General features: G+C 41.4%; 1 protein-coding gene and 1 long non-coding RNA gene across 3 annotated transcripts in view; one reads left to right on the plus strand and one right to left on the minus strand.

Annotated features, from left to right (window-relative positions):
- LOC111867128 overlaps window positions 1–4,657 on the minus strand; it is a 236,624-nt gene extending 231,967 nt beyond the window's left edge. For both annotated transcript variants that reach the window (XM_033752561.1, XM_023856665.2), the window contains exons 1-2: window positions 4,352–4,657; window positions 3,846–4,001 (exon numbers count right to left, since the gene is read on the minus strand). In XM_033752561.1, coding sequence (XP_033608452.1) covers window positions 3,846–3,942 — 97 coding nt within the window. In that variant the 5' untranslated portion in view covers window positions 3,943–4,001; window positions 4,352–4,657. The remainder of the gene's footprint in view (window positions 1–3,845; window positions 4,002–4,351) is intronic.
- LOC117282537 overlaps window positions 1–21,533 on the plus strand; it is a 400,895-nt gene that overhangs the window by 292,692 nt on the left and 86,670 nt on the right. The window lies entirely within an intron of this gene.

The following is a 21,533-nucleotide window of genomic DNA, read 5'->3' on the forward strand; positions in this document are numbered from 1 at the left end:
ACTGCTACTACTACTACTACTAATAATAATAATAGATTCTTTTTTATTTGCTTGCTAACCCAAAATCCCAAGGGCCAATTACAAAGAGAGAAAGTGAGAAAGAAACAAACACACATAAGGTATAAAAAAGTGCAATTTATATCATCTGAGTAATGATTATGATAATGAAATAATAATAATAGGTTTGCGTGATAAGAGTTTGTCACTAGAGAACGTCAGAAACCTATCAAATTTCAGAGTCCTATGTCAGAACGACGAGCCGATGCTGAAAAATTTTGTGAGCATTGGATAGTTGTCAGGCGCGACAGACTTCGTAACGCTCTAGAATAGAGGCCGGGGGGGGGGAGGGTAACACCCACGGAGGAGAATGTCACTGCAGATATTACACGAGAAGTCTCCTGTTGCTGTAGAGGCTAAATTTGTCCGGAGAACGTCAAACCTGTGGATGACTGGGTACTATTTTAGCATGGGAGAGATAGGAAATTCATAGCAGTTCGAAATCCTGAAGGGAATTGGTCACTTTGAAAATATAGGCACAGATGGGACGGTAATACTAAAATGCATTTATTGCCTGAAATCAGTTTTATATAAGCAAAACTTGGTTTGTGGTGTTAAAGAAAGAACACAGATGGAACATGTTTGAGAACAGGGTGCTGATGAGAATATTGGCACCAAAGAGGGAAGAAGCGACAGGAGGCTGGAGAACACTGCATAATGAGGAGCTTCATAACTTGTACCCTTCTCCAAGAACAATTAGAAAGATCAACTCAAGGAGGATAAAATGGGCATGACATGTAGCACACATGGGAATGAAGAGGAATAGATACAGGTTTTGGTGGTAAAGCTAGAAGGAAGAAGACCACCAGAAAAAGCAAGACGTAGGTGTGAGAATTTTTTATTATTTATTATTTTGCAGGGTTTCCTTTAGTCTCGAGGTGTAGGTGTCGTGCCTCGAGAAGAGCAAGTGTTTCCTTCCAGATCCTTTCTATTTAATTTCTCATCAGTCGTCCTAACATCCGACAATATGTAATATAGTTACTGACTGACACTTACTCATGGAGCTAAGGCTACGACATAGCTCAAGCTGTTAGTCACTGGCTTCCCACCGCTGCGACCCGGTTCGATCCCGGGTCTGGTCAAGTGGGATTTGTGGTGCACAAAGTGGCGCTGGTGCGGATTTTCTCCGAGTACTTCGGTTTCCCTTGCCAATCTTCATTCCACCAAATTCTCCATCATCATAATCACCCGGGGCAGGCTTACAGTAGGCCAATCAGTGGCCGCCGTGCCGAGTGGACCCATTTGGACTCCACCCACCACTAAGTGAATTTTAATTTACTCATGGAGCTGATCTCTTCTTGAGAAGCCGCCAATTCTGCAGCTACTCAAGAACTTTCCAGTATTTTATGGAACCCGAAGGTTCATTACCGTGTTCACAGGAGCCCTCCACTGCTCCCTATCCTGAGCCAAATCAATCCAATCCATACCATCCCATCCTGTCTCTCTAATATCCACTTTAATATTGTCGACCCATCTACGTCTTGTTCTTCCTAGTGGTCTCCTTCATTCCGGGTTTCCCACCAATATCCTCCCTGTATTCCTCCTCTCCACCATTCGTGCTACATGCCCTGTCCATTTCATCCTCCTTCACTTGATCATTCTAATTATACTTGGAGAAGAGTACAAGTTATGAAGCTAAACATTTGTGGATACAGATGTGAATTCAGGATACGTATTGACAAGTGCGGTAATTGAACATATAACATTTAAATTAGTTACGTTGAGAGACAACGTTAAGAATTAAGCTTCATCATACCTTAAAGCACTAATATTCTGAAAGATATTGTTTCATTTAGGTCGATTTTAGCACCCTCTCTTAGTGATGTAATACGGAAATTCTGCTATAAGTAAGACCTAACTCCATTGAGAAATTAAATAGTAGTAGACTCTTTCTCGAGAAACCAGTAGTCGTTCGGCTAGTCAAGAAATGCCTACTGATATATTGGGTTTTTGGACTTTATCCATCGTCCTGGTTTTTAAGATAACTAATAAAAACACGACGTTTCGGAAACTGGATCTGTTTCCAGTGACATCGGTTTGTCCAGTGATTGAGGCTAGCTCTTTCTAACGGACCCAACAGAATAGGCGTTTTCCTTCACCTGAGGACGGAAACAGATCCAGTTTCCGAAACGTCGTGTTTTTATTAGTTATCTTAAAAACCAGGACGATGGATAAAGTCCAAAAACCCAATATATCGGTGTGTTATACACCATCGTCAGAATCCTATAGTAACTACTTAAGAAATGCCTAGCCTGTCATAGAGTTAGAACGATCTTTACCGTGTTTACGAGTGTCTGCCACTGTCTCCTATCCTGAAACTGGTGAGTGCAGAACATATCCTCTTATTGTATTTAAGATATGTTTCTATAAGTTATTCTCACACACGTCTAGGTCACTCCTCACCTTCACTGCTACGCTTACGTCATAAGCAATGATATCTAGAGTGGCTACTTCATGGAATCAGTAAACTTTAATTTTATATTGACATTTCATTTGCGGATGTGTTCTCTACTGCAGTTTAAAATAAATGAAACCATATACAAAACATAACAGTGATTGATTTCATCGAACGTTGATTCGTTTGAGCAGTATTAATTTCTACTATATATCACACGCCACCAAACCGAACCCCTATAATTTAAACGTCTGTAGTATTTCATTTCATGAGTGATATATTAATTTAAAACGAACTGAAGCACATAAAGGTAAAAGTAAAGCTGTCCCTGTAACAGGTCGTGGACGCCCATAGGGTTGTGAGAGATCAGGGCTAGACAATCGACTCACAGATGACGGTGAGTTTGTCAGCCTTACTCGCCGGCCGCCCTTTACCCCCCCCGGAAGATTCCTGATACTCATTTCTGTTAGAGGCTGAGTCGACTCCAGGGCCATAGTGCGGCTGGAAGGATTAGGTCAATTGAAAAATCCAGTGACCTCATTTGGAAACGAACCTGTGACCTTCCGGCTTATAACATAGTGCCTCAACCAACTACGCTACCGCGTCACGTAATCTGCATAACTCATGGTTGTATCGAGTTATGTTCCGAAGTTGTTTAAGGCTAACAGGTTAATTCAACGAAAGAATCACATATTTTGTTAAATATAATTATACTGATCAAATATTGTATCATGGCTTCATTCTATCTTGTATTTCCATCTGTATTCATTTCCGGAAAAGTTATGCTGACAGAAATAATTACAGTGTAGAATGATTAAGTCAAAAATGGGTAGGGAATGTAGCGCGAATTGGAGTGAATATGAATGCATAGAGGAGATTGATGGGAAAACCATAAAAAGAAAGACCTATACATGAGTGGGAGGATAATATTAAAATGGATCTTGAAGAAATTAAGATGGTGTAGTATGGACTAGATCGATCTGGCTCAGAATAGCAGCCCGTTGACGGCTCCTCTAGACGCCTTCGGGTTTCATAAAATATTTTGTAACTATTGAGTTGCTGAGCGACTGTTAGCTTCTGAAATAGTTTCGGTTCTATGGAATTAGCTATTTAAGTAAGAAAACTTTCAAGAAAAAATTCCCTACCGTGTGTAGGTTAAAAGAGTTACCTATGCCTCTTAAACAAAAAATATATTATTATAAAATACGTAAATAAGTTATCATTAGAATTCATACAAGTTAATCTTCCGATAAACGTTTTGTCTCTCCATCTTTGGGTGCGACATCTCTTGTGCTGCATGAAATCCAAATAATATGTCTCTATTTGAGATTCATGTTACTATAAATTAATTTCGTACGCATGCAACGCGACGTACAAAGAACGTGTTACTTACCGGAACCTAGCATGAAGAGTGACACGAGTAATACCACCACAGTCTTGAAATTCAGTGAAGCTCTGCTGGAAGTGATTATGGCTTCCATTTTCCTCATGTGCTGCTGATTGTTGGAATCAGTCACGTGATGGCTTCCAATCAAGATTACTTTAAGAACTGAAAATGTAATATTCGTATTTTAATATTTTTATTACTACTAAGATTATTTAAACGAGATTTTAGAAATATTAAATTTAAATATTTATTTAAAACAAAATTTTTATCGTGAGAATATTCTCTTTATTTCAAGATATGAATTTTATTTTCAGATTAAATTTTATTAATTGTAATTTCATATGGATTCGATTTTATTAAATAATGAAATATTTAAATTTTTGTTTAATTTTAATTTCTTTGAAGTATACAACTAATATTTTGCAGTTATTTAGGATTTAGAAAAACTGCAATCAAAATATTCTTTACAAAAACCTTATCTAGATAAGCACAAGAAACTAATGTCAGTATACCTGTATTGTTGTGCTTATTTAATCCACTTACACCAAGTATAAATTGTAACTCACTGAACACACTTCCGTTACTAATAACAAATTGTTTACGTCATATAAGAAAAAGAGTAAAATATCACGTAAGAGGAAAATAAACTTTTAAAAATAAACTCTATTCTTTGTGCCGAGACAGGTCCTTTGTGAGTCACGTTAATTTTATTTCTTCCTTCTTGCGAGGACTGCCTTCAGTCTGACGTCGGTAATACAGCAATCGCCACTTCGCCGGCCGAGGCAGAAGGTATTCGATGTCCGAGTCACGACGCTGGGTACGAGCGACTGTGTCGCTCTTCGCGGCTCTCCGCACTGCTTCGCTACCCCCCACCCTCTCCCGCCAGCTCCCAGCTCCCGTTGGTTCCTCCCCAACAGCTGGAATGCACCTCCCTTATCTCAGATTATCACAGAATATACTGTAAAAATGGGTTGGATTTCAGCACAGAAATCTTGTTTATCTATACGGAAACGTGAGTTTGGATGTTACTAAAGCAAGGATTGGTTCGAAGCAACGTTTCAGTGCGAAAGGAATGTAGGAGCGAAGTTCTACACATGCAGGGTTATAGATCCTTATAGCGGTGACTATGAAAATCCATTGTATTCTGGAATGTGGCGCCATGTAGTCTGATGTTGGACCGTGCAGCATCCATCTTCAGGGTTGATGAGAAAGCCAAGCAAGAAATAATTACCAAGTAGTGTCTACTTTTCGACACTGAATATGGAGGCAGCATATTCTCCAGAAATTTCGGTAAACTTCTGCTAGAATACATGTTGTCGCATCTTGTAAAATAGTGTTTTTAAATAATAGACTTGTTTCAAGTCAGGCGTTTCATGAAAGAGTGACGACCGTTTGATGAACTGAAATTTATCTCACTTTATACACATTTAACTAACAAAGTCCACGCACAGATGTTTATGCATATGGCTTTCGACCCACAGATGATTTCGGCCTGAAGCCTATTGTTGTAGCATTCGCGAGCCTGATATCCCTCAACTTCTAACTCGAAGAGAGACTTCTGAAGGCCGCGCCATAGCTCAAGCGGTTAGTCGCTGGTTTCCCATCGCGGCGGCCCGGGTTCGGTCTGGGGTCTGGTCAAGTGCGATTTGTGGTGGACAAAATGGCGCTCGGGCAGGTTTTCTCCAAGTACTTCGGTTTACCCTGCCAATCTTCATTCCACCAATTGCTTCACAATCACCCTCACCTAACAACTGGGGCTGGTACAATAGGCCAGAAGTGGCCGCAGTACAAGGGACTTAGTCCCACCCCAGTAGCAATAAAAAAATAATAAGCCAAAATTTCAGTAAACATGAAATTTTTCGTGATTTTCGCAAATCGCATCATGTTATTTGCGATGTATACTTCAGACTTAATACAGATAACGGTAATTTCCTTCAGTATCGATTGCAACCGGTAGCCATAACCGCTGACTCTACTTACAAAACAGATTCCATTCAGAATATTTAAATAAACCCAAAACTCATATCAAAGTGAGAACAAAATAAACAGATTCTTTGCCGGGTTCCTTTTATCCACGGGTAAAGCGATAGAAGTGGTTCATATTATATATATATATATATGGCTTATTTAACAACATAGTTAATAACTGGGTGCTACATAGCTTCGAAGGTTAGTATGATTAATGAATTCGAGAGGATGAGAAGGGAAGTGGTCGTGGCTTACCTCATTGGTAATACTCGGTTTCAGGACTGAGATCTGAACTCACGATCTTTCGAAATCGAAGCTGAAATTCCAAGCTTTGGGCCTCTGTGTGTTCTAAAATATAAGGAAAAATGCACGTTTGACTTTATATATTGTGACGTATCGACCCGCTGTTAGGCAAGGACTAAGTATACACGTTCCAGCGAACACGCAACAGTGGGGGATGTGTTCTCTATGGACCATGCTACAGCTCGTTGCTATGTATCACAACAATTCTGACAAAAATAGAGGTGTTTTCTATGTGGTCTCCGCCATGCCCAGTGCTAGGAAACGGAGCAGTAAACACGAAACATTTATAGCAGGTGTTTTCTAAGTGGTTCGTGCCGCTATATAAGAAGAGTCTGTTTGTAGTCAGATAGGCTTAGAGAATTATATAGAACTGGGTAGAGTTCTGGAGGGTGGACATTCCACGACGATTGAATAAGAAATGACAAAAAGACTTCATAGTGATTTGAAGTGATTGTTTCTGCCTTGAGATCCGTTGCAGGAGACGGGTAACGTGTCTTAGTGATTTGTGAAGTGGGTAGATAAGCGATAGCGCTATATCGATTGTGAGTAAGAGATATTCTGAAAGATGTCAATAAATCCAGTCATCTAATCCAGAACCCGTTATTATTAGTCACGGAACCTCGAACACGTGACAATATGTTTGTGTGTTTGGTTGAATCGTAACTTCATGCAACGTAACTGAAAATTGAGGGGGGCACGAGGTAGCGTAGTTGGTTGAGGCACTATGCTACAAGCCGGAAGGTCGCTGGTTCAAGTCCCGTTGAGGTTATTGGATTTTTTTAATTGACCTAATCTTTCCAGACGGACTATGGGGTCGACTCAGCCTCACTGAAATGAGTACCAGGAATTAATTAAATAATTTTCCTAGGGAGTAAAGCGCGGCCGGCGCGTAAGACTGACACTCACAACCCTATGGGCCTTCACGGCCTGTTACAGGGATAGCTCTACTTTTTTACTTTTACTAACTGAAAATGAAAACTATGCTGATGGAGATATGTGTCCATTTTGTACTAAGTGTTTTGTATAACTTGTTATGATCCCACTGTAACGTCGTTAAGGGACGCACTGTGGGACAGATGCGCCCGCAGTTGGCTCTGTGCAAGAGGTTATGGGATATTTCACTTGCTGCTGTGTCTTTACGAGAGAAACAAAGGAAGGAGACAAAAGACTGCTACAGCATTAGTGCACATTATGCAAACAAACTGTCAGGATCCTGCAATGATTCTTAAGGCAGATATGGGAAGAAGTATGGCGCTTGTAAGAATATCACAAATATATTTAGAAACAAGTTTCAGGTAAACTGGGCTTAACTTAAGTAAATATTTATAAATTAAAAGATATTTATATCCATGAAAGTGCAATAGTACCGAAAGAACTGATGTAGCAGTAACGCTCTTAGCTATTACGCGGCAAGCTCTTCGGAACTCCACCAGGACACCTGATATCCTGAATAAAGATTTTTGTTTTTTCCTCAGTCCCTCAAAATAAGTTACGGGATATCTTGTTTAGACAACGACCACTTCCTTCCAAATCTCATTAATTCTTCATTAATCCCTCATCTCTTAATTCAAAGCTATATAGTCTAAATATTGACGTCATTCTTAAAAAACACACAAAAATGTAGGAACTGCTTTAATCTCTATAGCTTTTGAATTATTTTCTAAGGAAAGAGAAGTTAATGTTATATAATTCGGAATGACTACTGTTCATAATAATTTCAGAACAAAATATCTGGCTGTCATGCAAATGGTTGGCTAGGTAACGCCACACACCAGCCTTCTTATTTCTAATTTTCTGCCGTCAATAATCGCTACATGACTGTTGTAGGTACGCCAGTCCTTTTCTGGTTCCGGTTCCGGGCTCGTCTCATGGTGACCAACATCAACATTTCAATGACTCCTACTTTGGGAAATTTCTAGCATCTCATTTTGTTCAAGGAAACGCGACGTCACCGAGGAGGTTCGTCTAATATTAACGCTCTAAAATCGTGGGGGGGGGTGTTCGGTTCGAATCTCGGCCGTGACACCGTCAGTACTAGCTGAAGTTTTCCTCAGTCTTTCCATGTAAATTCTGAAATAGAACCTTGATTGATCCACGACCGCTGATTTCTCCCTCCAAACCACTTCACAGTTCACCAATCATCTTTCACTTGATATCTGATACTGTATAGTCTAACTACGCCGGTCACATGGCCGCGCGGTCTGAGACATGAACTGTCTTCGATCGCTCGAACACTGGGATCGTGGGTTCGAAACTCACTCAAGGCATGGATGTCTATGTATGCGTTTATTCTATGTTTTTGTTGTCCTGTGTGCGGGTAGCTGAGTTGTGTTGGGCTCATCCCCCGTCCAAGGAGTCCTACAGACTCTGTATAGGATTAAGATACTGAAGAAGAGGCCAGGGCCCAACAAAGGGCTGTAGGGCCATAAACGCATATTCTAGCTACTGACAGCATCGCAAAATGACCAACAAAATTACACAAATTTTGGACAAATCTCCTAGCTTGCCATGCTTCCTACTTTTGAACGAGAATGTCTCGTATGAACACAGCCGTAGAATGTCTGAAGGCCATGGTGAAGGAGCAATACATCACCACATGAAGGGCACGTCTGCAGTCCCGTTACAAGTCTGCTTGACCCAACCTGCCCTGCGCTGCCCTCTTTCAAGCTGGACCAACACTTTATTAAACAAACCTCTCCAGCGCAATCTGTAAGCGACGTGGACTGAGTTAACACATTGTTTCGTGTTTGTTACAACTTTGTTTCACTTTCAGGACGTTGATTGGGTGGGCCTTTTGTGTAAGTTCTCAGCTAAAAGGCTTTCACAGAAACTTGCCTAAAGATGACTTTCCACTGGAGGGTTCTTCTCTGTATTTTTATTAAGGTTTTGATTAGCGTCATGTCACGAACGGGCTATGTGTTTCAAACTGTTCATCTTTTAATAAGACTACAGGGTCATCGAAAAATATTCCTTGGATTTCATTGTTTAATGTGTCAACAAAATCGAGACATGTGATCATGACTTTTTGTTTGAATGTGTAAAAATTATCCAGGTTTTGTCCTTACACGTCTCGTTTGACGCTGCTGTCTCAGTGATTGTAACTTTATCTGCTCTGATAAAAGTTTACTAACGTCCCAGAGAAACGCACCACTTTCATCTTCAGGGCGAATATTAAGCCAAGCAGTAACCAGCAAGACACTGACAGCAAGCAGATTTTACTTTGCTGCCTGCTGGTTACATGTACCCTGAGGATGGAGGAAATTTTGTCCTCTGTAGCATGTATGAATGGGTATCGGACTATACGGCGTTACATTTCAGATGATACTACTCGTTATCACTAATTAATTACTCGTTAATTACTAATACATAGATATTAACTAGCTTTCTCGCATAGTTAAGACTGAAGAGTTTCATGGAAATATGTTCTCCCGAGAGATTCTAACTCGCGCGATGTCACGGCTATTCTCAGTTGAGGTCATGCCACAGTATAGTAACAATAGTGTCATAACCTTTAGAGACAAACCCTCATATTTAAATACTTTATGAATTCAGGGCACCTAAACCAATGTGTACATAATTTTGGATGTGAGCTCCAGGCGTTGAACAGAGAGAGTTTTAATTAAATTAACCTCTTCTGTAGGTCCTGAATTTGGTCACGGTGATGAACGTTGAATGAAGATGCACTGAGTTCGTAACATAGTGATTTATTGTGAATCAACTCTTATATAATATTATTTACGGCACAGATTTGTGTAGCTATGACAGGCTCTAGACTTGCATTTGGAAGGTGCTTGGTTCGAAATTGGCCGGGATACAGTTTATCCTGACTGAGGTTTTACCTTCCTTTCCACAGTTTCTCCAGGTAAATGCTGGGATATTAAATCGATTAAGTCACAACCGCTCCCTTCAAAATCTTTTTCCATTGTATCGCCCGAAGTTGCACTGTCTCTACATTGGAGGTGGCCTTATGTAACCCACGAAGAAATCCAACAACGTTGACTTCTGAATTGCCAGTGTTACAGGTATTTTCCTTCTTTTCGTTGTCTCTTTCTTTGTTTTGTTCCACTGTCCTCACAAATATCTCCTCCCCCCTTCCTTTACTGTAAGTGTTGTTTTATAGTTTGCATTTCACTCTTTTGCTTTCTTCCTTTTACTTTCTTTCCTTATACTTTCCTTGATTGTTATTTTCTTTTTCCTTTTTTAATTTCCTTATCTTAGAAACCATCCTTCTTAACAACACAGTCCTTAAAATTCCCATCCATCGGGAGCTTGCATGCTGTATACAAAAATTCTATTGCCTTATAACTTCGAGGAAGAGAATTTCTCTCGAAGTCTCTTTGCTTTATATGAAATGAACTTATTCTCATTTAACCCATTTATGATAAAAAGTGTGCGCCTTGAAACACAATGCCCCTGATACCTCTTTCAATTTCAACCCATTTCGAGCAGTATGTCTTTTGGTCTGTGACTACTTGTAATTTTAGAAAAGTTTAAGGAGTTTTCAGAGGAACATAGTATCTCCATCTTCACGATGGAAAGATAAGCGAAACAGTGATCAAAGGGAACCTGCCCCATTTGTTGTTCTTTTCTTGCTGGACTTACAGTTAGACCCTGAAAGTGGAAGCAATTACTTCCTCCGAACGAGAAGATTCTACCAGAGACACGGTGTGACATCCGGAAAGACAGTACTGTGCATTCTTACCCCTGCAAGGATCTCAAGTCCAACGTCATTGCATTTCATTTTCGTGTTCTCAGTGGCAGGGAGTGTTCTGTTCCCTACGGGGTGAGGAAGTTAGTGCATCAGTCCTCGCGACTTTTGTGGTGCAGATGTACTTTTTGTATCTAGACTGCATTGTGGACTATCCTAATTGAACATTTTCATGGGTTTCCTTACTTTTCCTAAGGAATGCCGGAAGAGAAACTCACTAACTATACGCAACACGGCTCTTCTTTATAACCTAAGAGTATGTCGGGGAGTCACTGAACTCCCTATCTTTTTTTTGGGGGGGGGATCTCAGAAATGTATTAGTACATTCACAGTGGCCTGCCTCTAGTTCATATCCTGAGCGAGATGAATTCAGTTCACACCTTCAACGTCCTGTTCCTTTAAAATCCGTTTTAATATTATTTGGGGCTAAATCTCTTAAGTCGTTTGTTCCAGTCACGTTCTCCTACTAAACTTTGTGCATAATTAGTCAGATGCATTCCTCAGACCCAGTGTTTATAGTCGAAATGTGCGTAGCCCTCCACGCACTTTTGCCACCATCGTACAATATATCCCTCGCTAATGGGTTAATCCGGATGTAAATGTGAAAAGAAAGACAAAAAATTCTGTTCACTGTTCAGTACATACATTAAAAGACACATGGAATTTAGGAGCAAAAAGGATTAGATTAAGAGGACTTTGAGACTGTGTTGAGGGCAGCTGGGGAGACTGAAACCACACAAGAAAATACCCAAGACTGGCTTGAGCTGGATGAAGAAGACCCTGGATTTCAGCTTCCTACAGAGCAAGAAGTTGTTGGTGATTTTTTTATTACTTATTTTTAACATACCAGATGCTCTTTCCTCGGGATTAAAGCGGCAAGGACGTGAGACTGAGGTCAATAAAATGTGGATCTATACAACCATTCCTCATACGCCTTCATGGCATAGTGCTTAATCCATTGAGCACAGGGAAAAATTTACCTTTATCCCTGCCTTTACCTTTACTAACTATATTATTAAATTTCCTTGTATTTGTTTTCTAAGTTTTTTGGGATCGTTTAGGATTTCTTTTGTTTCGTTGATCCGAATTATCACTTAATCCGAATGAACTCTCCCAATTTAATCCAGATTAGCAATGGTCTACTGTACTTATCTACTCACCGTACATGATTGTCTTAAAATCGAAACGTCGCCCGGAAATGACGCAACAATCAATCAGATGCAATAACAGCGCCCCCCCCATTAAAATACAGTATGTCGATATTTTCTCTACTGCGAGTAATCACAGAACCTTCCCTCCTCACCCCTCAGCCACGATTGAAAATGGGAGGCAGAAATAAGTTCTGAAATTGTACTGTAGTTGCAAATACAGACTGTAGTTCCACTTTTGTTCCTCATGAAGACAGAAGCCTTGAAAAGAGAAGATATAAGGATAGAAGTGGAAGAAGGGAAGGTACGTTTCTTCTCGTGGAGTGAGGAAGAATTTTGTTTTCTCTTTTGCCTCCTTGTACCCATCTTGCGTCTTTGTGAGCCTTTGCTCCACCCTTTGAACTCGCCTCCGTGTGGACTGTAGGTGCGTTCCCACCCAATACTGCCGTTACATAGCCGTTTCAGAATAACGAGTTCTCCAGTATATTACGACACAGTTGGTTCCTGAGAGTCTGCAACTCAGTCCCGCTCTCTAACCGAGAAGGGTCTCTCCGCTGTTGCTTTCGAGCACGAATGTGATAAAAACATCGCCTTACTCCATAACATTAATCTCACTGAGCTAGAAATGTGTGGGTGCGAAACTTGGTGTGTCTTATTAAAATAAGTACAAAGATTTATGCCGCTTAATCTAGATGATTACAGTTGTTTCGGAGGAGCATATTGCCTCCATTTTCAGGATCGACAAATAAGCCAAGCAAGCAACTAGTAGTTGTAGTAGAGACAAATTTCTATACTTTCTACCTGCATCTTGGTGGTGAGGATAATTGAGGAGCTACCTCAGTGGCAAAGTAGCTGCTCCGATCTATATAATCGAAAGTAACAGCCGTGGGAATTCGTTGCGCTGACCACGCGACACCCTCTATCCGCAAAAGTTGGCATAACTTCGCTCACAGGCGGCGGTCGCTCGGTAGGTATAGTTCGCTTGCGGATTCAAGTCACGGAGTTCTATTTGTTTGTTATCGAAACTATCCAAGCTAGCCTATTGTTATGAGTCTCTTTACATCTGATGAAGGAAACGGATTTTCCGAAACATCGCGTAATTTCCCAGGCAATGAGAAGTGTCCAGTCCAATTCACATGGCGTATAATGAATAAATCATTGCCACAAAACTACATTCAATTATTTTTCTTTTTGCAGCTGCTATATTAACTTCCCCAGTTTCGGCTACTAACATAGTACAATTAACGTAATGGTGAAGAACACCAAGATCTTTCTGCCATCTTCCGATCGTCTTAGTAACTGTTTTCTAACGCGTCTAGATCTGTGGCATTCCTTCATGGAATGAGAATTGATAGATCCATTTAACTGAATGTGTTGTATTCTCCTTCTTGTTCTTGTTCTAACATTTAGGTCATGTACAGCCGATTTTATTGTCAGCTTTCAATTTCATGTTTATGGTACTTTCATTTTTCATTGTACCGGCAATTAATCAGGCCGATCACACCGAGATATTGTTAATAGGGAGTTAAGATTCGGCTCAGCAGAATGAATAGCTGGGTGGAGATTCGTTGTCGTACCTGTGCGCATCTTTGTGTGTTGCTGAGTCTCCTTTTACTCTAATCCGCGGTCCTGATATTGACGGCTGGAACGCTCAGGAGGTGGGATGTTGCCATAAGTAAGGTCACTACCTCCTCTCTCCGCTCCTCCCCCCCCACAGGGATCTGAGTGGTGGGAGGGTCCATTAATCATCTGCTTTTTTCCTCTCGCTACTTTGAGAACAGGCTGTAGCTCCGAAACGAGATGAACTTCTGCAGCCTGTCATATCTAAAGACGGTAAATAAACGATTTTCTGGGATGTCTCTAATATTTCCCATTTTTCATTTACATTTATCCTGGTTTTCTATTTTCCTTTCATTGCTCCATAGAGTACCATCAACGTCCGATAGGTCGCTGCTTTTTCGCACAACTGCCAGTTATTTCCGTGGCCTTTGTCATCGAATATTCGTATCCTGTAGACGGTGAGTGGCAGCCCAGTGGCCTGCCTGCGTGTCTACCGCCCTGAAAACATTCTTGCCCCAGGCCTTCAATTCGCAGTCAACTCCTTTTTGGCTTTCTTGAGTTCCATTAAAAAACTTGTCGACGTTTTGTATCATTGTTCAATTTTTTGTGTGTTTCTCTTTCTTTTCGCTTTCCTGAAGTCTCTCCCTACGTTTCTGTGTCATTTCGATCTTTCTCTCATTTTGCTTTTGCATTTTATCTTTCTTTGCTCTATCCATCTTAATATCTTTATCCATTTATTTTTTATTTGTAGTTCTATTTTTTTTTTAGTTTGCCTCTTCCGCCTATTATTTCTTTATTGCCTCATCCATTTATTGTTTCTTTATTTGTTTACTTCTTTCCTTTATTTTAGTGTTTTTCTTCATTCTTTCTCTCGTCCTTTCCCTGTTTTCCTCCCTTATTTAGTTATCGGTTTCTTTCTGCATTTCCGATGCATCTGACCACACAGTAACGCCTATCAGTGGGGGAGTGAGGCTGACCTCATGTAACCTCTGACATGTTAGTGTATTGTTATTCCCTCTTTGGCAAATTCTCACTTAAACGTCACTTCCAAGTCAAGTTGCCTACCGAGCAAATAATGTGCTTCATATTGGACAAAGTTTCGAAAGTTTAACGACCTTCTGTCCTACATATATTCTTATCCTCCTTTCTCCTTTCCATTTTCTACTATTGCTCAAAATTTCCACTTACGGTTTAGTGCCGACGGCGTGCAAGGAACCGAATCGATTCCCTCCGCTGTCAGCCAGCAACCACACCGTCTCAGGCCTCGGATATGTCCCTCAGTGGTGCAAGAACTGGCGGTCGTACCATCCAGAAACGTTAAACTCTGCCGTGCTCATAAACGTGGTGCTGAAGCTATCGAATGATTGTGACGCTTCAAAAGACTGGCCACTGAAATTAGTTTTCTGAAGGCAGTTGCCAGGAGTATGTGTATATATTGTGATATGATGCCTGAACGCCGGAAGTGTGCAGTGAGAGTAGCACAGCACAGACGTCTGTTGCCAGATAACGCCTAGTTGAAACACGTTTCCGCGGGAACGAATACGCTTGGATAAATCAACACGTTACCCGGAGAGTCACACGCGTTTCATGGCAACAGAAAATAACAGAAGAATCAACTGTCCGACTGGGTGTTCTCTATTCGGTGCGCGTGAAGTGAGAGAAGTCCGAGATTCAGACAGCCAGAGAGAGGGAGTTACAAAGGATTGAGGACTGAGGATGGACTAGCAACCAGACGCTGAAGAATTCCTTTAGTGTTATAGTTACATTAATCCTCAGAGTGTTACAATACTTGTATATAGTTACGACTAGAAAATATCCAATAAATCGATTCACCAACCCAAACACAGTCAATAAGTCACTAATATATGGACAATATATTGGTAAATACATACATGCCCACATTCAAGCAATGACGCTTGCGTTGTCACACTTGCTTGAATGTGGGCAGTTCCCACAACATATTAGGGTAACATCCGGCGGGAATCTCTCAAGAGATCTCATCTTTGGTTATATAAGATTTGATGCTATATAGGACTTGAAGTCCTCACAGCAGTGATTACGAAGAATCCTGTCTTCTCTCTGTATAACGCCATGTTGTCCAGTGAAAGTAAACCGACATTTCGAAGGAACATTTCACTGTGCTTGGTACCTGCTTTCACGCTAGTATCTTACTTGGTATATTCTTCGAACCTGAAGATGAAAAGCGACATGTTCCCCGAAACGTCGGTTGGCTTTCAACAGACTACACAGCGTCGTATTTCAGAACATATAAACTTCAAGGTTTCGTAATATTAAGTTCACTTGCTTTTCACCATATTCCTTACCGTCTCTACATGTTATGGAATGAACCCTCGAGGTCGACGCTTAATTCCATCTCCCACGAATAACACGCCCAAGATTTCTTTTCTATGGCTCTACAGTTCTTTGCACCTTGGCCGCTCAATCCTATACATAGTTGGTAGGACTCCTTGGGCGGGGGATTAGCCCTTCGCAAGGCCGTTACAGAACAAACACGCACAGACATCCATGCCTATAGTGGGATTCGAACCCACGACCTCAGTGTTCGAGCTGGAGACGACGGCTCATGCCTCAGATCGCGTGCCACTGTGATCAGCATGAATATATAGCACACTACATTTACATATCTACATTAAAATATTGGGGGCACGCGGTAGCGTAGTTGATTGAGGCACTATACTACAAGCCGGAAGGTCGCGGGACCGAATCCCGATGAGGTCATTGGATTTTATCAATTTACCTAATCCTTCCAGCCACACTATGGTCCTGGGGTCGACTCAGCCTCTAACAGAAGTGAGTACCAGGAATGTTCTTGTGGGTAAAGGGCGGCAGGCGCGTAAGGCTGACAACCTCAACGCCATCTATGAGCTGACTGTCTAGAAAATGTGGAAACCTCAGCATCTCACAACCCTATGGGACTCCACGACCTGTTACAGGGATACCTTTACATTTTTACTTACTTACATTAAAATATTTTCAGTCCCGACAGAATAGACTTACACTCAAGCAAAATACTGAGACTTTCTTTCGTAATTTGCTGTATAAGTCAGTCTACGCAGCTTAGCGCTACACAGTTTGTTGTAATGGTAAGCTAAATCTGCACAATGAGAAAGATAAATCTCGCGCTTACAAAACATTTCTTTTGCATAGTAAGATACGTATATGAATATAGTTCTATGTTAATGAGAAAGGCTGAAAGAAAGCAGTATGTAAATAAGCATAATTAATGTGAGAAAATGGTAAAAGTAGAATAAGGTACATGCAGGAAGCAAAGACCTATGACTCAGGGAGGAAGGACTTGAAATAAAGTAACTTCTTTAATATTAATTCCGTGGAGGGCATTGCTACCAACTTTTGCTTGTTGCTTGGCGTACTCTTTCACCCTGAAGAAGGTGGCAGTATGTTGTTCCATAGCACAGGACGTCACATCCAATAAGACAGGATTTTTATACTCACCGCTCTGAGAACCTCAAACCAGTAAATAATAGAAACATTTCAATCTTGCATTTTTCATTCTGTGACTGAAGCGATAGACGGCTTTCTTGTAGTGTACAGCGTTCGTTTCCTTGACTAACAAAGGAAGAAGTTTGGACTCAGAGATGATCTTGCCTGATTTTAGATTTCATGAGAGGAAGTGAAAGATGTTTCTGAACAGACCACTTGCCATAAATTCCTGGCAGTTAGCAGGGTCAGAGCCACACTCAAGTTTGTGGTTAGGGATGAGTGGTTGGTGCATGCTCAAGCCCTACGTTTCCAACCCCGGTCCGCCGCGGTGGGAAGCCAGCGACTAACCGCTTGAGCTATGGCGCGGCCCTGCTCCATAAGTAAGTAAGTAAGTTAGATATAAAGAAAGATTCAGTTCATATTCTGTTTTCAGAGCACATGACGATATCTACGCTGGGGTACGGTTATGCGAACTGTTGTGAATTTCCTTAATTGCCTGCTCCCCGCGCCGTTTTGTCTAAGCAAAGCGAACATCGATTGTGGCTAATTGCGGAAGGGAGGTTTCTCCCCGACATCCTAAGGGGATAGGGGAGGGATTTGGGGGTAGCCACAGATATTAGCTCTCTTCTTACATTAACATTGTGACATGTAGACCCATTGCCAACTAACAGTTGTGTAAACAGGCTACAGTATAACAGCCGTTGCTAGGGAACAGCTCTGTGACCACCTTGTTTCGCCGGTATCAAGAGAACACGCAATAATGGAAGAAACGTTTTCCGTGAGGCTCGTGCTATGTTAACCAGTGATGCTAATGGTTGAGTTAATTAAAATATAAAATGTTGAAACATGACGGTTGTAAAGCTTACGACCGTTCAAGTGACTAAACTGCCGTTGTAGCATAGAATAATTAAGCCAGACATGATCTGCTTTCCAAAGCCTGTACTGACAGAGGACTTGTACGAGTATATAATGCAAAAGTAAGAAGTTTCGGTAACGTGCTATATATATATATATATGCGATATACACATTTGACGAAAACCAAGCATGTTCGTAAGAGACAAACCCATGTTCTCGTAAGAGGATGTTACTTCAGGACTATTGCCTCAAGGGTTAAGTTGAAACAAAAATCTATGATCGTGGGTCTCGAGGGGTTGACGCCAAGACGAACTGATTGGCGGTAAACCGCCAGTCGTAAAATAGCTTTGAATTATTACTGAATCAGCTGAGAGTTTCAGTTGTGAGAAGTGAGAAGGTCGTAGCTGAGGCCGGGGATTTTTCTGAAACCCAGGGGAAGGGGAACGACCGCTGTTGGAAGCCTCTATCAAGCAACGGCTAGTGAAGACTGAGAACATTTTAAGCGTGCTATAGTCACAGTGATATTTGGAGTGTGTAACTCAGTGAGGATGTAATAGTTACTTGTAGTTTCATGATGTTTAAAAGAGTTCAGTTAATCCGATTGCCCGTCTAAGCCCCAGCTAGCATGGCCCATCGACAGAAGGGGGGGGGGGGGGCCCAGGTATTTGCTGATTTTTGGATTTTTGAGAAGAAAATTAGAATAGAAAAAAGAAATACACCAATGGTAATGACAAATCAACGGTATTTAAAAATGTTCTTCTCTTCTGAACACTCTAAGGCGATGAGCGAATATAGTCTTAAAGGTAATTCTGCATTTCAGCAACCTGCTGCATATATTTATTAACCGGCTATGTATGAAGTCCGTCAATAATGCAACAATCATTAAAATATTCACCAGTAAAAACCAACACAACATGTTTCGGCCACAGACAGCCATCCTCAGGTGTTTTGATGCGACCAAATTGTTACATTACATTGCTGCGTGATAATGTTACCCGTTGCAGTCTACTTAAATTAAATCTTTCGTAAAATTCTATCCACCTCATAAAAGGCGTTGTCCACATGTTTAAAGCTATGTGATGCGTGTATTCCAGACAGACACGCAACACATATATTTAAACAAGTGGACGACGCCCCTTACGAGGTGGAATACGAAAGATTTTAATAGAAAAATTTTAATGAATTTTAAGTAATTAATTACGTTATTTTAACAGGACTGCAAGTCGCAATGTTAGCGCGCAACTAAACAATTTAGACACATCGAAACACCTGAGGATGGCCGTCTGTGGCCGAAACATATCGTGTTGATGTTGAATGGAGAATATTTTAATGATTGTTGCATTATTGACGGACTTAATACTGTACATAGACGGTTAATAGTCTTAAAGGGCTTAAACGTAATTCTGTGCAAGCAAAGTTTCAACCTCCCTCACCTGAAGGAACCCTCATGACACTGAAGCTAGCCACTTCAGAGGGTGAAGCGACGAGTTGCCAACTTCAGTTCTCGTTAACGAGATGGAATTCTTTCTTTCTAACGATTGCTTTAGGAGCAGCCCAGAATTATGCCCCTTCGCTTATAACATTTGGTTCCACGGCCTCTTTTCGAATAGTTGGAATCTTTTGGAGAAAACAACTGGTTTGATTCCGAGATGCAGATAGCTAACGGCTCATCATTATGACCCTGATTTTCTTTTTACCACCCTCGTATTCAATGCCTCGGAACCAAACAGTTCCGGGTTTATCTTCATGGGCGCCATCGGGGGGGGGGGCATGCCCCCCTGTGAATTATCTGAAAAAGCTAAGTTTCGAAGAGAAGAGAGTATACAGAATATTATTAATAGTACTGTTTATTATATATATATGTGTGTACTCTTTTCCTGGGCACTACAGCCCCAGTTGGCCTTGGCCTACCTCCATGAACTTCTCCGTTCACTTCGGTTTTTATAGATCTTACACATTCGGTAGGACTCCTTGGGCGGGTGATCAGCTCGTCGCAAGGCCTCTACCTGTACACAAACACAGAAAAACGCACACACACAAACTAAACATCCATGCCCTGAGTGGGATTCGAACCCACGATCCCGGTTTCCAAGCGAGNGGTCCACCCAACCTCATATCCAATGGGTACCGTGAGGCACTTTCTCCGGGGATCAAGCGGCCGGGGCGTGAAGCTGGCACTCACCTCCTGGTAGTGCCGAGGTCAAGAAAACGTGGATCTATACATCCACTCCCCCATGCGTCTTAATGGCGTAGTGCTTGATTCGTTGAGCACAGGGACAATTTTTAACATATCTTTTACGCTCATTACTAATAACAAGATTAAAGGAATGTTATTAATAGGCAAGTTATTAACTGTGTGGAATTCAGCCAATTAAGCGCCCCTCTTTTGTCCAGCAGTAGAAATCCCTTTCTACACACGTGACCGCTTCTCAAAGTGTCCGAAGAAATTTTGCTGGATTATTTCGCGTAATTAAATTCTACGTGCTGTAAATTATGGTCACAATATGCATTGTTACTACTGGCTGTCAATCAGACCAGCAATGCAGCTTATTGTCACACGCAACTCGGAATTCCAACACTTGTAACCAGCTTTAAATGTCGTGCAGCGTGACTGGATTAACCGTGGCTTCTTGTTCATTTGTAATCTCTCCGACATGCCTGTCGGCTGGCATATACTGTAGGAGTAGCTTAGTGGGTATATCCGAGAGAGAGAGAGAGAGAGAGAGAGGAAGGTACTTCCTGGCTTCACAAGAAGCACGGTTCTGTCGACAGAACTTAAACGGACACCGTGAGGAAAGAATATATTTTCATATACAGAATAGTCACGGTTCTGGGCGAGAGGTGCGCCGTTAGACAGCTGCAAGCGCTCACTTCCCGTAATATTATTATGCCAATATGTGCATCCACCAAAAATTGTCTCTCTGACGTCATGTTAAATTTTTTGGAAAACGCTGCTTGAGAATTATATTTTCTAGAAAGTTTTGTCTTCTAGGATGTAAAGTAAAGCTATCCCTCTACCAGGCCGTGAAGGCCCATAGGGTTGTTGAGGGTCCCACATTATCTAGACAATCGGCTCAAAGATAGCGGTAAGGTTGTCAGCCTTACGCCCCGGCCGCGCTTTACTCCCCAGGAAAATTATTTAATTAATTCCTGGTACTCATTTCTGTTAGAGGCTGAGTAAACCCCAGGGCCTAATGCGGCTTGAAGTATTAGGTCAACTGAAAAAAAATCCAATGACCTCATCGGGACTTGAACCCGCGACCTTCCGGCTTGTAGCACAGTGCCTCAACCAACTACGCTACCCTTCTGGGATGTTATGCTCTGTAGTATGGTAGAAATGTCTAGACGTTTCGGCGGAACTTACCGCCTCCATCGTCAGGGTTTGATGAAGTAAGCCAAGCTAGCAGATCTCTGCAGTTTTTCAGTACTGAACATTGTCTGTATTGCGAGCACCCGCCGCGCCCATTCTTGCGTATAATCCGTAATGCAACATACAGAAATGAATTTAACTGAACAGTAAGTCAGGAGCTTTGTGGCATAGAGCTTTCTTGCAAAGCTCGTCTTAAAGCACGCGATAGATAACTGGAGACCGCATGTAATTCTACATATATCTCAGTGTCTTACTAAATGTGAAGAATGATTACCGAACAGCCAAAAGTGAGTGGTCCTTCAGCTTTTAAATTTGTCTG

The sequence above is a fragment of the Cryptotermes secundus genome, unplaced genomic scaffold (genome assembly GCF_002891405.2).
Source record: "Cryptotermes secundus unplaced genomic scaffold, Csec_1.0 scaffold381, whole genome shotgun sequence".
Taxonomy (NCBI): domain Eukaryota; kingdom Metazoa; phylum Arthropoda; class Insecta; order Blattodea; family Kalotermitidae; genus Cryptotermes; species Cryptotermes secundus.